Here is a 14,611-nt window from a genome sequence, read left to right as displayed (position 1 = left end):
TTCAAATGTTAATTCAATTTGTGAAGGAGTGGATGCTATTTGCTCATTGAAATGGTTTTCTCTAAATGGTTGTGCATTGGACTGTAATCTGACCTTTAGTCTCCAAGGTCATTGTAATACATTTTGCAATAAAAAATAAAAAAAATATATTATTTATTTAACTTGTGCATTCTATTGATTTAGTGGCATATTTGTACTCATTTCTAACACATGGGTAGATTAACCTTTTGCAGATGTACCCTGTAGAGATATTGCTATTCTGATTTTCTTTTATGTTCTATTTTATTTTTGCTTCATGTGTTTTACTGCAAACTTAATAAAACCCAGTCTTGCTTGATGAATAAAATATAAATCATTCTAAACACAATATTGAAATCTGTCATGCAACTATATAACTCTTAAATCACTGTATAATCTACAGGTATATACCGGTTTTAACTCATAATAAACGTACATGCAGAGTGACACTCACGCACATGCACACAATTATTTTGACTAACCATGGGACATCTATTTTGACCTGTGTCATCTCTCAACAACAAGCAATTTATCATCTAGCAGTAAGGGTTAATACATCCAGTTAGGACATCACTGTGCGATCTGACATGAAGGTGTAATTTCTTTTTAGCATGCTTCCCGACCTCTGATCTTTTATGTAAATAGTTACCAGACAGCGGGACTCCAAACCTCTAACATAATTAAAGTCACATATCTTTGGGACAGCAGAGTAATGGCACAGTGTCATATAATCTTCAGGCACGAGACAGGTAGAAATTGAGAGCACATCTGTGCAGCACACAGGTTCGGTAAAACTGCCTTCAACTGATACTCATCTGATTCCTTCTTATATACACAATGCAAGAATAAAAGAAGCCCTTATTTTATATGTGATTAAACATGAATTATGGTTTCTAGGTTATGTTGCAAAATGAACATCAACAGAGTTCTAGTTTCCAACTCCAATTGGCGCACTGTGGTCCTTCACCCACATACACACTTCTTTTCCACATACCTTCAACCCCACACACACACACACATACATACATACATACAGGCTCCATCCCATGACCCACCAAAGCTCATATATATGTATTTATGTGTGGGTGGGGTTGAAGGTATGATATATCTATCTATATCTATATCTATATCTATATATATATATATATATATATATATATATATATAACTACAGCTCCTTGATAAGCACACAATGCAACCTTAATACACATACACTCACAATGCAGCCCCTAGATGCACACGCACACACTTTACAGGCCCTTTCAGCACACACACACATATTTTCTCACACACTCACAAATTGCTATTTTTATTTATATTCACTCAGCCTTTGGGAGAGCTGAGTTGATCTTTCCCTGGCGTCCAGTATGTCCCTTCTCAGTCTTCCTGCAGTTTATCTCTGCTCCTCTGCTCGCTCTCTGTAGTGATTCCGGGGCAGGAGTGACGTCATGTCACTAAACAGCGCGCAAGGGAGCAGAGAGGAACTGCAGGAAGGTTACTGCTCCTTCATGCACTGCCTCCATGCTCCCAGCGGCAGCCGGCTTTATTGTTTCCTGCGCTGATTAGCAAAGGGCTGACAAATACCAGACGCCAGGGTGAAATGTCTAGTCGCCACGGCAACCGGAATTTTTTCAACCCCGTGTACACACACACATACACAAATTTTATAACTGCCCCCCTACTTTTGTCCCTGGCCTCTTATGTGCCCCCCCTAAGTACGAATCCTAGAGACGCTGGAGTGCTTAAAAACAGGCACTCCAGGAAAGTTCATGTAGGCAGCTGCAAATTCTGCCTGATAGGAAATCAGGGCCTGTGCTTAACTTACAAGTCTCCCAATTGTCCTAATTTTGGTAGGACAGTCCAGATTTTAGGGTCCTGTCCACTATCCCAGGCCTGTACCACCTGCAGCCCCCCAGATGTTTTGAACTACAACTCCCATGATTCCCTGGCTATCTCTTTCATTTGAAAAATCATGGGTGTTGGTGTTCAAAACATCTGGGGGGCCGCAGGTTGTGTAGGACTGCATTCCAATGTGGGACCTCTGGGAACTGTTCCCAGCAAGCACAGTGTGAGCACATCATTAAAAGTATTTTGTGCTTTGCTGAGGTCACTAAACATTCAAAGAGGCTGTCAGTGTGTTGATGTTAAGCTGACACGGTCTCTTCTATGGGAGTTCAGGCCCAACCATTTTGGGCATCACCAATGAAACACATTGCATCTTTAGCATGCTCCTCAATGCCCTCCCAACCCCTGCCCTGATTGCATACCTCCCAATAATTCTCTATGGCAACGCACTACAATGGGTCGGTGTACACGTCTTTATTACTGCTATTCCATATTAGCAATGTTATCATAAACTACATTAAAAAAACAAAGGTTTTTTGTTAAAAGGGAAAATAAAATTCATTTAGAAGAAGCAAATATCACAGATGCAAAGCACAACCTTGATGAGTATATTAAGTATATTCACACACTGCTAATTACAGTCTCATTACTCATGAAACTTCTCACTTAGTGACATTATCTTAAATCACTGCATCTTTCCCGGAGCACTTGCCCAGGGTCTGATGAGCTCTGAGTGGAACTATTTAAACATAATGGGGAACTTACAGAAAGGTCTGAGTTTAAGTGGAATACATGCACATGATTATTCATGCACTGCTTAGACAGAGAAGATTATTCCCAATTCTCACTGATTAACCAGTGGAAACCTGTCTATGTTCGCTCTGTGATGTTATCCGTCAGTTTTCTGGTAAGTATACATACAAAGAGTGCAATAAGAGCCAACACGCTTATTTCACAACAAGAATGTCTTACCAGATATACCACCTGAGTACTGGTGTACAGACAGTAAATAACTCTCCCTTTTTAGACACTGTGAGATTGCTCTTTGTAGGTATAGGATAACTCAGTGTAAGCTACAAGGTGTATGGTGTTTAGTTGCCTTATGACCTAGGTTACTTACGATTGGCTGTAGCTGTGTACCAGGAAGCATGAACTGCATCTGCTGTGCAAGCATGGCTGCTGCTGTCTTTTGCTGTATAAGGTTATTCCGTCCATTGATTTCGAGTTGGGTTTTTAAGTGCGGGGGAGGATGAAGATATTTACAATTTTCTCTTGTACACCGACCCTAGGAAACAAAATAGGAAACAAAGAAAAGTGTGAGTTCTGAGTGTCTTTAGACAGAAGCTTTTGTTTTTAAAAATTCCTTGTCATCTGCTCCATATCTTCCAAGGCTACCTATAAAACTCTTAATTTCCAAACAGGAAAGGTATGCAATTGAGCTATATTAGCATTCAAATTTTACACAAATATGGTTGCAATGGTAAAAAAGTTCAATCCTATGGAGTTGCCCACCTTATTTTTGATCTCTTTTTCAAAGTTAGTTGTAAGTACCCCATAATTCTTTGTAAAACGAATAAACCCCCAAGATATTATGAAGTGTTCGAAAATAGACATAGATCTGAAACATTACCATTCCTTGTGTGTCTATATCTCACTGTACATGCTCAGTGAGACGGGCAGACATGCGGTCAGTCAAAGTGGTATGCATGCACTGGCAGCCATGCCCCTTTCAAGATAGGTGGCGTACGCCGTGTCCTGATTTTAAACCTCCCACTGTTAGGAAGTGTGTTGTTTAGACCAAATGTTTTTAATGAATTGGTCAGGAGAACTAACCAATGGTAGCTCCTTGTTAACTTAATTTCCAGGGGAACAGAAAAAACCCTGCTAGTACCATACTATTCATATATTTTATTTATATACACGTTCTTTTGTACAAAAGTAAATAATGTTTATTACTGTCCTGTTCTCAAGCAATTTCAGGAGTTTATAAAAAGACAGATCTATTATTATTTAATTACTAAAAATAAAAGTAGAATTAGAAGAAATTCAAATTCTACATTCCACAGACAAATTCACAGTTCTTCTCTATTTGCACATGTAGAAAAAAAAAACACCTATTTGCTTCCAACTTCAACAGATAATTATAGCATTTTATTACATTTGGAACACTGAAATGACAGGATTATTCAGTAAAGTGCATATTGTTGAAAATTAAAACTTGTGTTCAAAATTGCGGCACTGAAAACATGGTTTTTCCAATGTGACTATTTTGGCATTTATTATTTCAATTCATTGTTAACTTCTCGCAAATCATACTTTAGTCAATCTTCGGCACTCAGATGTTTTGGACTACTAATGCTCTTACACCCAGAATTCTGGCAAAGCATCATGGGAGATGTAGTCCACACTATCTGGAGTGCCGAAGGTTGCCTAACCTTGCTTAGTGGATAACACCGCTAGAGTTTACAAATATCACTGGGCCATGTGTTATCCAGGGTGTCCAAGAAAGCAAGGGTTTCTATGTTTTTTGTTGTTAAAGGGACAAATATGGGACTTGATTAAGGCAGTTTACAAAATTTACACGCCAGAAGAAATAAAATATATTTACTGCCTAAAAATGTCTATTACTGCCTAACAAAACTATTGCCTCAAATTAATATTGTTTGCTAAGCTTTTCAAATGATTTAATATTTTTGGATAAACTTTTCAAATTGATTTAACATAAAACCATATTTTAATTTTGCAATCTTTTGATATATTGATAATTTAAACAATCCTGTTTACTTTGACACTGGATAAAAGGGACAGACTAAACACCAGAATTACTTACAATATTTTATATAGCGCCAACATATTCCACAGTACTGTACAATAGGTAGAGCAAGACAGACAAGTAATTTTCACAAAACACTTTTGACATATGGGAATAGTAGGCCTAGAGGGCACTGCCCAAACATATTTACAAACTTAATGAATTGATTTTGGGGCATAGATGCTGCCCCTGTAAACCTGGTCTGGTTTGTAATTTCCAAGCCTACAGGCTCTCAGGCAGACAGTCACTAGATCTCTGAACTGAAATAGATTTAATTTATGAATATTTTCAACAAAGTATGCTGATGCCAGGCACTGTGCACATCCAATGCTTATCTATTGAAAGCACTGCATTAAATACTTCTCATGGTCCTGGATTGTCGGATTATGACAATTGCAATGCATGCTTTGTGTGTGTCCTCCATGTATCAATGCACTCAGCTGCAATGAGTCAACAGGTTTGAGGACTTCATCAGAGAAGGACCTACCTGCAGTGAGAAGATTGTCCCAGTACTGGATTATAGGCAAGTTTAATAGCATGTTTTTTTTAAATGGATGCTGTCGTACATTAAGGGGTTAAACCATTTTCCAAACAGTTTAACCTGAAAGTGTTCAAGACCAAGCCCATCCTACAGGTCCATGAGTTTCCTTTTTTGTACTCGGCTTCAATTCATAAGCCCTTAGACTGTGAACCAGTGACAGGATGAAAGAGTCAGTGTACCTTTCTCATGCAATTTTATTAAAGTCCTTTGTATGGACTTTTTACAAGACTTTAAAAGTCCACACAAGGAATTAGAAAGTCAACATTGTTTCTCTCTCTCTCTCTCTCTCTCTCTCTCTCTCTCTATCTATATATCTATCTATCTATATCTATCTATCTATCTATCTATCTATCTATATATATATTTATATATATATATAATATGCCAAAATACCAGAGTATGCAATGATACCTTTTTATTGCAAGAACATAATATTTCAAAGACAAGCTTTCAAGAGTTTTCCTCTCTTCCTCAAGTCTGAAGCAATACTGATCAATCTGATAGAGTTTAACACTTAAAACAACTGATGTTAGTGAAGTGGAGGGAGGGGGTGAGTGGTGTGTCATAAATAGCAGAAGATGTTCCTGAAAGTGAAAGGTGCAGGTTGGCTGAGAATAGCCAGAAAAAGTAACAGAGGAGAGTCAATTAGCTAGTTAAAAAGAAAAAAAATCACCTCAGACCTGGGGAAGAGAGGAAAACTCTCGAAAGCTTGTCTTTGAAATATTATGTTAGTCCAATAAAAAAGGTATAATTGCATAGTGCAATACTCTGGTATTTTGGCATCTTGTCTACTGGACTAATACTGCTAATCCAATCTACACTATATATAGTGTGTATATATATATATATATATATATATTACTATCAAAAATAAGCAAACAAATTTTAACAAACAAAGACATTAACATTTTCAGTATTTTTAACAAATCCTGTTTTTCTAACCTTTGCGGTGTGCGGTCACAATAACAAGAAGTTGTTATGCCAATCCTATAATTGTATTGGTGAATGCTGTGAATAATCCTTAGAACCTACACAACAGAAATTTGTGGGGAGAACAAGGGGTTCTGTGAGTTTTAACTTGGTTGTCATATGTGTTTTACTGCAGAAACTGTACTGCAATTTCTATAAAACACGGCTGTTTAGAATCCTGGATAACACATCTATGTAATGACATCATGTACATTGGAGCAAAATGGAAATCTCCATGTTGGAAAAAAGGGACGTAAGGGGTTGGCTTATATAGCAAAACTATTTGTTATTAAAAAATGTTTGTATATAAACCACTTAATATAGACTACTTGATTAGACTGAGCAAGGTTTACATTTCATTAATAAAGTGTTTACAAAAGAGACAGGATAAGACAGCTTTTAGCTTGCCCGTCCCTCCCAAATACGAGGTCTTGGCTGTGCTTCTAATTGAAGCTTGAGCTGTTGAATTCAATGCCATAATTGGTTGGCATCTGAAATTGGCCTGACTAAAGAATCTGGCACTTGGGCATACAATGCCACTTCTGTATTACAGGACAGTGTCCTGGAAAAACAAGGAACAACAGTGTAACCCTTAAGGTGCTGAAACAGGATTACAACATATTCAACAGTGAAACAGATATGCTCGAGGGCAATACACATACAATAATATATTTGTTGTCGAAAATTATGCATCTGTAACATAGAGAACATATTCACTTTTACCGATTTTATGGCACCACTTTATTTTGTTTACAGTTTGTATTTTGGCAGTTTTTAAGAACTAGAGTTAATTAAAATTTATTTACATAGCTTGACAAAGATGATCTTACTTTGGTCTGTTAGATAAAACTAATAAGCCTCTGCTTTACTGCACTGTGGTCAAAGTTTACTCCAAGCACCATGACATACATTTCGATGCGGATCTCTTCTTGGAGCTGCTAAATTACATAATATCAGCCACTTCAGGTGCAGGGAGTGGGATCCCTCCAAATTATCCCACAGGCGTTCAAACTGAGCCATATTCATCTGGCTCTGTCCTTGTGAGTACCGAACTACATAATCAACATTTAGATTTGCATGTACTGTCTGATGTTGAACTAGGTGCTTGTTTATACCTTTTGTCCTTACAGTAACTTTACTGTACCCTTGGACATTGCCTTATACCTTGTACCCAAGAACCAAAGATACTCCACCTATTGTGTATGTATATGATTAAATATATATATGCTGGGTTTTTTTTTTTTTGTCACATAAAATATAATACAATTAAACTTTCCTGGCTTTTCTTATAAAACAGATTTATTATTCTTGCTTCATGAATATAAAGGTATTTTTTGTTTGTTTTTTACAGCATCATTAAAGGGACACTCCAGGCACCCAGAAATTGTCTGCCCATTGGAGTGGTCTGGGTGAGAACTCCCATCACCCTTAACCCTGCAATAATTACCTTGCAGGATTAAGTCCTCCTCTAGTGGCTGTATATCAGACAAAACTGTCTTAAACAACACTGGACGTCCTCACGCTATGCATGAGGACCTCCAGCGTCGCCGGAATCCCCATAGGAAAACACTGAATAATGCTTTCTCTGGGGAGATCTATTGCGTGCGCGCGGCCATTGCCGCGCATGTGCATTTGGTCTCCCTTGCCAGCTGACGTCGGCGGGGAGGAGCAGGGGCGGAGCCTGACCCAGCGCTGAGGGACATCGGCGCTGGATTCAGGTAAGTCACTGAAGGGGTTTTAACTCCTTCAGCAACATGGAATGGGGGGATGGAGGGAGAGGGGCACTGCCGGATTCTGCAGTGCCACGAAAAGTTTTTTTTTCCTGGCACTGAAGAGTCCCTTTAATGTTAAAATGGTCAACAGCTGGTGGTATTTGCTGGACATTCAGAGTAGATACAAAATAAATGAATATACAAAGAACATATGGGATATGGCTGTACCAGATCTAAAAAGGAAACATAAAAAAATACATAGTGCAATACAATAAATAATAAATCAATTGTGCGCCATAATAGGAATCCACTCACAAGATGGAGACATATAAAAACGCTCAAGGGTGCCTCCCCCGATGTAGTTGGGTGGCTTGACTGCTTCACTTTCCATTGGTATTCCAAGCGGACCGGAAATAAAATGAAACTCCCACAGATATAGGTAGGAAAAATATATATCAGCGATTTATTGTAAAAAGAGCAAAAAACATTAGCTCAGAAGTATAAAATCAGAGGAACATAGGTCCTACGCGTTTCGTTCCTTTAGAATGGAACTTCTTCAGGGACAAAATCCCACTAATGTAGCAATAAAAGCAACAATCACAAGAAAGTATATTACTAAAAAAGTTCCTCTAATTTTATAATAATAATATCAGGAAGTATTACTTTACTGAGAGGGTAGTGGATACATGGAATAGCCTTCCAGCTGAAGTGGTAGAGGTTAACACAGTGAAGGAGTTTAAGCATGCGTGGGATAGGCATAAGGCTATCCTAGCTATAAGATAAGGCCAGTGACTAATGGAAGTATTTAGAAATTTGGGCAGACTAGATGGGCCGAATGGTTCTTATCTGCCGTCACATTCTATGTTTCTATATAATGATTTTATAATCCACGGTTAATAAAGGGTCAGTATGACAGGCCATTAAATAGTTACAGGCATAATTAAGGGAGTTACAGTAATGTGCCATCCTGACAAAGATATGGAGAATGACCATCAATCACGCGTGGGCCTTGATTTTGTTCTATACTACTTTCAGACATTAAAATTCACTTTAATTGTGTATTTATTTCTGTGTTTCCGGTACTGACAGTGTGAATTAGATTTTTACAATGCCCTGCCAAACCTCCTATTATAGATTTTAAATGGGTCAATCGATGGCATGCCTATATGTCCAGATCCCATTACATTCCCATTACATTAAGATAGAAAGCAGATGAACTATATTCCTGTCATAGATGATTTATAACCTGAGGCCCTATTTTATTTTATATTCATATAAAGTCTGCACATCTTAACATTTCAGTAATCTGAGCCTTTGCAGTTTCCAAGTTGTCATTTATGCATGCACATAAATGTAGAATGTCTGGTAATACATTTTAAAGCCACAAAGAACACTATGTGCTTCTTATATGAATGATATTCTTTCCTAAATACAATAGCTTAGCTTATTACATCTTTTCAGGCATGGAGCAAGGGTACAGAGATATATGTTTTTGGAATGTCTAAGTCAAGTAAAAGATCTGACTTGAATTTGATATTTTGTGCATTCCAAAGATTTATAACTTATCTCAGTTTAATTGTTTTAACCCAATCTAGCATAAACTCAGATGTTTTCTCCAATGGCACTAAACATCACTATTTTCCAGAAAAATGCAAATAATGGTATGTGCTTCAGTGGTGCAAAAGAGCTATGAAGCTTACTGCAATATTTTGAAGCTGCTCCTCTTGATTAGGGCTAGTACATTTCCCTCAGGTAGGATATGTGAAGTTAAAGGGGCAATGTCCAATCCCCCTCACGAAAACTTAGTATGTCACAAAGATAGAAGCTTTATGAAATATTCATTTTGACTGTGTTGGAATTTCACTGAAATTCCATCTTAGTCGAAAGATATACTGAGACATAGTAGGAACTGTATATTTCCTCCGCTTGACTTCTAGACACAGGGCCCTCCAAAGACAGAACACCAAGAGCATGACTGCGTATATTATGACTGTTTTGGGTGGCAGGTGGATTATCTAGCCAAAAGTAGACAGTACCTTACTGGAAGGTGGGTGGAGCGGAGTTGCTAAAGAACACAAAATGCCATTCCCACACTTACAAAAAAAGAACCATCATCTAAATACCTGGAATTTGGCGCTTTGGATAAATCTTTTGATTCCCAGGTTTTATGTTGAATATGGTGGGCACCCCAAGTATTCAAAGAGTTTCTTAAACACACACAACCTTATCAATGAAAATTGCACAGCAATAAAACAAAAATCACACATGCTTTATTAAGTTATACATCATGCAGCCACAGTTTTATTTTTTTGTGTTTTTTAAATAAATTCCATGTTTTTATCTTATTCTCCCCGTGACCTTTGGTCCAGGCAAGCAGCTATGGCCTTGATTTTGGTGAGGAACACCATCAATGAAACAGCTGCCTTTTCCGAGGTTTGTACATGACGTTAGAGCAGATGGCATGCTTACATGGCAAGTTATTATTAGACAGACTATTAGTGCTAAAAGGTCACTCTGAGTTTAATATATATATGCTAGCTGTCTGTGAGGGATACTGAGAAAGAATAACTCTAGTTGACAGTGTCAAGGAAATGTATACTATATGCAACCATTACTGAAATATGTATGATGTAGTAAACACCCACTACTGATCCTTTACCCACTACGGTCCTTTTCATGACTTAAAATTGTCACAAATAGATAAAAAAATCATAGATAAGTAGCATTTTTCTCAAAAATCCTGTTCTGTTTGATCATAAAATTGATGATGTCTGTACAATGCTCCAAGAATATGGACAACATATGTATACGTACTGCAATGGAAGATAGCACATAATGAGGATAAAATGTCTCCCATTTACAACATGTAGTTATGAATGCTTTTCTAATAAAATGTTCTGTGATGTATGTTTTCTGCGTTAAATTTTCCAATTTCTTGGGCCATCGTTTAAATGAAGCATAGAGGGATTAAACTGGAACCTGGGGTGAATATTCCAGTGCAGGAATGAGAAAGAAAACGTGCTGTTAGATGGAAAGGCTGCGTTCAAAGTCATTTTCCAAACTTCAAAATTGGACAGTCCCTCCTGGGTTTTTCAAATATATAAAATCTGCATGAGGAAAAAAAAACAAGTACTGGTACTCTGCCAATTCAGCTGAAAAAATATCCCATAATGCTCAGCTAACTAAAGAACAAGAGGTACATTCTTCACAATCAGAACTCCTTAAAGTAAAGTAATACAAACATATGTGAATAAGACTTTAATACAGAGGTAGGTTTACATGTATTGCATCACTATATTGTGCCAATGGCAAAATTTAGTGATGCAAATGGGGCCAATCACAATGGCCAGCCCATGCAGGGTGCACTGTCTCAGTGCTCTCTAAATGATCCAAGTGCCATTAGCATCACGCATGTCTAATGATATGCTCGCGCTACGCTTTCTGGGACACCAGGGTACAAACTTGGCAGAGGACTCTAAAGAGGGACGATTGGGAGCACTGCCTTTAGTAGACATACATTAATGCTTGTGAAGAGACTGCCATTTTACCAAAACCATTTTTTTTTCACAGGCATGTCACCTAGAAAGCAGACACATAGAATTTAACTTTATTCCATTTGGTTTGCTATTAGATTACTTGCTGCTACATGAAATTCTGTTGAATGACTCAACAGGTTTAAAATATGTCACTATTAATATCACCATACGGTGTTAAAACATATGAAATGGGGTATGACCTTCATGTGAGCTCTTGAACAGCATATAGTTATATTACTGAAACATATGCATGCCTTTACAAGTAAGCCCATCTGACTTTTAATAACAATGGTAGGCTGAGAGGCTGGGAGTAATTTAGTCCAGTGACCTCAGCGTATCTTAGGCATTCTAATGCAGAAGTTCATAACCAGTGACCAGTGAAGTTATCACAAGGCTGTAATGTAAACACTGCATTTTCTCTAAAAAAAAAAACAGTGTTTACAGCAAAAAGCCTGAAGGGAATGATTCTACTCACCAGAACAAATTCAATAAGCTATAGTTGTTCTGGTGACTATAGTGTCCCTTTAAATTGAAGCCACCATACAAGTTGAGTAAAAACATTATTCACTAACTGCAAATGTTCCTTTATTTTCACCAACACCGGCTATCATTAGCAGCTTCCAATGCGCGCAAACACATGAGCATTAATAATGGACTTTTTTCACTAACTGTACAGCAGCAGATGACGAGAATTTAAAATTGTACAGGACTACATCGGTTATTGATCACTTGCTACTGTCCGACCATTGAAGGTTCATCTATGGAGGAGATGGGGGGGGAGATGCACTTTTCAACTTCATTTGATCCACTTTGTCATAAAGTCTCTTTCATTTTAAAGTATAAAACAAAAAACAAAGTATAAAAGATATCCTGCATTTCATAATTGGTAATAAAAAAGTGTTAATATTTGAACACTCCCAAAAAATGATTTATATTTCTCCCAATTCACAGTTTGAAAGCTTGCAAAAGGCTCAATAACGAGCAGCCAAACTCCTCATCTACTCGTTTTGCCAGTTCTAGCAGGTTTTGGACTGTTCAAATATTACCACTCAGGAATTACAAAATACAAGAGATCTTTCACACTTAAAGACTAAAGAGACTTTATCGCAAAGTGTGAATGAAGTGTACCCTTAGAAGTGATACTGATGATCTATTGTAGAATTTTGTGCAAGTTTTACATTGACTCAGTTTCGCCATTTAAAACTGCCAGTAGATAAACTAATTTTTTTTGTCTATTTTAGCATTTCAGTGCTTATTTCTGGTTTAGTAGCATTTTCTATATTAATTGCATATTTTTAGATTGATACTGTTTTGCTCTTTCTATTTTCTTTGTTGAACTTATGTGTTACATCTCACAAATAGTACAAATTTGTTATTCAGAATAATCGCTATTAGGTCAACAATTCATGTCTTTCTTGATATTTATAAATGGAATGCAATGCAAATAGCTAATAGTTTAAATGGTTAATGACCAAGTACAGTATAGTCATCATAACAATCTGTTCTACTACTCTGAATCTTTTAAAGTCAGCAGAGCCCCATAAATCTGCTGATGCTAAAAAGTAAGGCATTTCATGCTGACAAAGGGTCTTTAAGGGCCATATAGTTCTGGAATTTCACTGGACTTTAAAGTGTTAAAATCAATAGTTCTCTCAATTTATATCCGTGCACTCAGTTATGAGAACCTGCTGTGTATTACTGATCATCAAAAATAAGTTTTTTAAAAAATATGGCAAAAAACAAACAAACATTTTCATGTCTCTGTGCACATGGAGCTCTCAAAGTTGGACTCGCCATGAAATGGTAAGAGTAAGCTGCATATGCAGATATACACATTTACTATCAAATCCAAAGACAGTTTACAGTTTTACTTTTGTGACCAAAATGTGTGAATTGCTGTAGTCAATTCAACATCATTCACAGTTTGGCAAATAGACCGTTCCATTTCAAAGTGTATAATAACCTGTAAACTGTCAAGGAATTAAAAAACACATCACAAAAGTATATATATATTTAAATTTTAAATCTTTATTTTATTGAGGCATTTGAGTGATACACAGCAAAAAATAGCAGTAGGAGCTCACATGAACCATAGATGCAATCAAGTAAAATAAGCTCCAGAGAAGAATAGCCTCTTTTATCCCCCCCCCAAGTATGGAATAAGGATGCATGTGTGATACACGAAAAGATAAGAACATAGCATGATCATATGCACTATATAAGAGAAGACAGACATGGCATCATACATGGTAAATATCAGTTTTGTGCTAAAGGCAAAAACATAGTGAATATGTATGCATGTATACCTGATGATTAGTTTGGAGCTACCCCGTACAGTAAAAACACATTAAAGGATCACTTAGGGCCCCCCTCCTATGGCGCTGAAGGGGTTAAAACCGCTTCAGCAGCTTAGCTTTACCCAGCACCGGGCTCCCTCGGCGCAGGTGACCTCTCCTCCCCCGCCAACGTCAGGTCCCGAGTGGAGTGGAATGCGCATGGGCGGCAAGAGCCGCGCACGCATTCTAACAGTCCATGGGAAAGGATTTCTCAATGCTTACCTATGGACATTCTGCGCGCTGGATACAAATTTCGCATCCAACGTCGCAGAAGCGCCTCTAGCGGCTGTCAGGAAGACAGCCACTAGATGTTGGAATAACCCTGCAATGTAAACATAGCAGTTTCTCTGCTATGTTTAGATGTGAAGGGTTAAAACCTGAGGGACCTGGCACCCAGACCACCTCATTGAGCTGAAGCTTGTCAGATGATTATACTATTGGTGATAGCAGGATTAGGATACAACTTTAGAGATAGACTTATGATGTTGAGTATGAAGAATGTGAAAACAGGTAGATAACAAAAACATAAAAGCTAGAATGCCAGACAGGGCAGGGGCAGCTTGATAGTAGCTTATTCAACCAATACCCCAAGCACACAAACAAAGTACAGGCAGGTATAGGAGGTGATAAAAGCCTTTCTGGGTTCTGCAGATCGCCACAGCACTGTTTGCAAAAAACATGACTCCAAACCTCTCCCTTTACAATGCAGCAAAGTCCCAGGTCATGTTTCCTGGCAGGAGCTTTGTGTGCAGGCTGAGCCAGAGGGATCAGCAGTGCTGAATGCTGACTCTGTCTCCTCAAGCGTCGCCAGAATCGCTGGCATATTGCATTGAATGTTTTGT

The 14,611-nt window shown here is 37.8% G+C and overlaps 1 protein-coding gene across 3 annotated transcripts in view; it reads right to left on the bottom strand.

Moving 5' to 3' along the window:
• Positions 1–14,611, bottom strand: part of MBNL3 (muscleblind like splicing regulator 3) — a 55,868-nt gene that overhangs the window by 29,867 nt on the left and 11,390 nt on the right. For all 3 annotated transcript variants that reach the window (XM_063432048.1, XM_063432047.1, XM_063432049.1), the window contains exon 2: positions 2,984–3,148. In XM_063432048.1, coding sequence (XP_063288118.1) covers positions 2,984–3,148 — 165 coding nt within the window. The remainder of the gene's footprint in view (positions 1–2,983; positions 3,149–14,611) is intronic.

The sequence above is a fragment of the Pelobates fuscus genome, chromosome 9, assembly GCF_036172605.1.
Source record: "Pelobates fuscus isolate aPelFus1 chromosome 9, aPelFus1.pri, whole genome shotgun sequence".
In the NCBI taxonomy this organism is placed as follows: Eukaryota; Metazoa; Chordata; class Amphibia; order Anura; family Pelobatidae; genus Pelobates; species Pelobates fuscus.
Note: the sequence above shows the minus strand (reverse complement) of the source record. Positions and strands in the feature narration are given on the sequence as shown.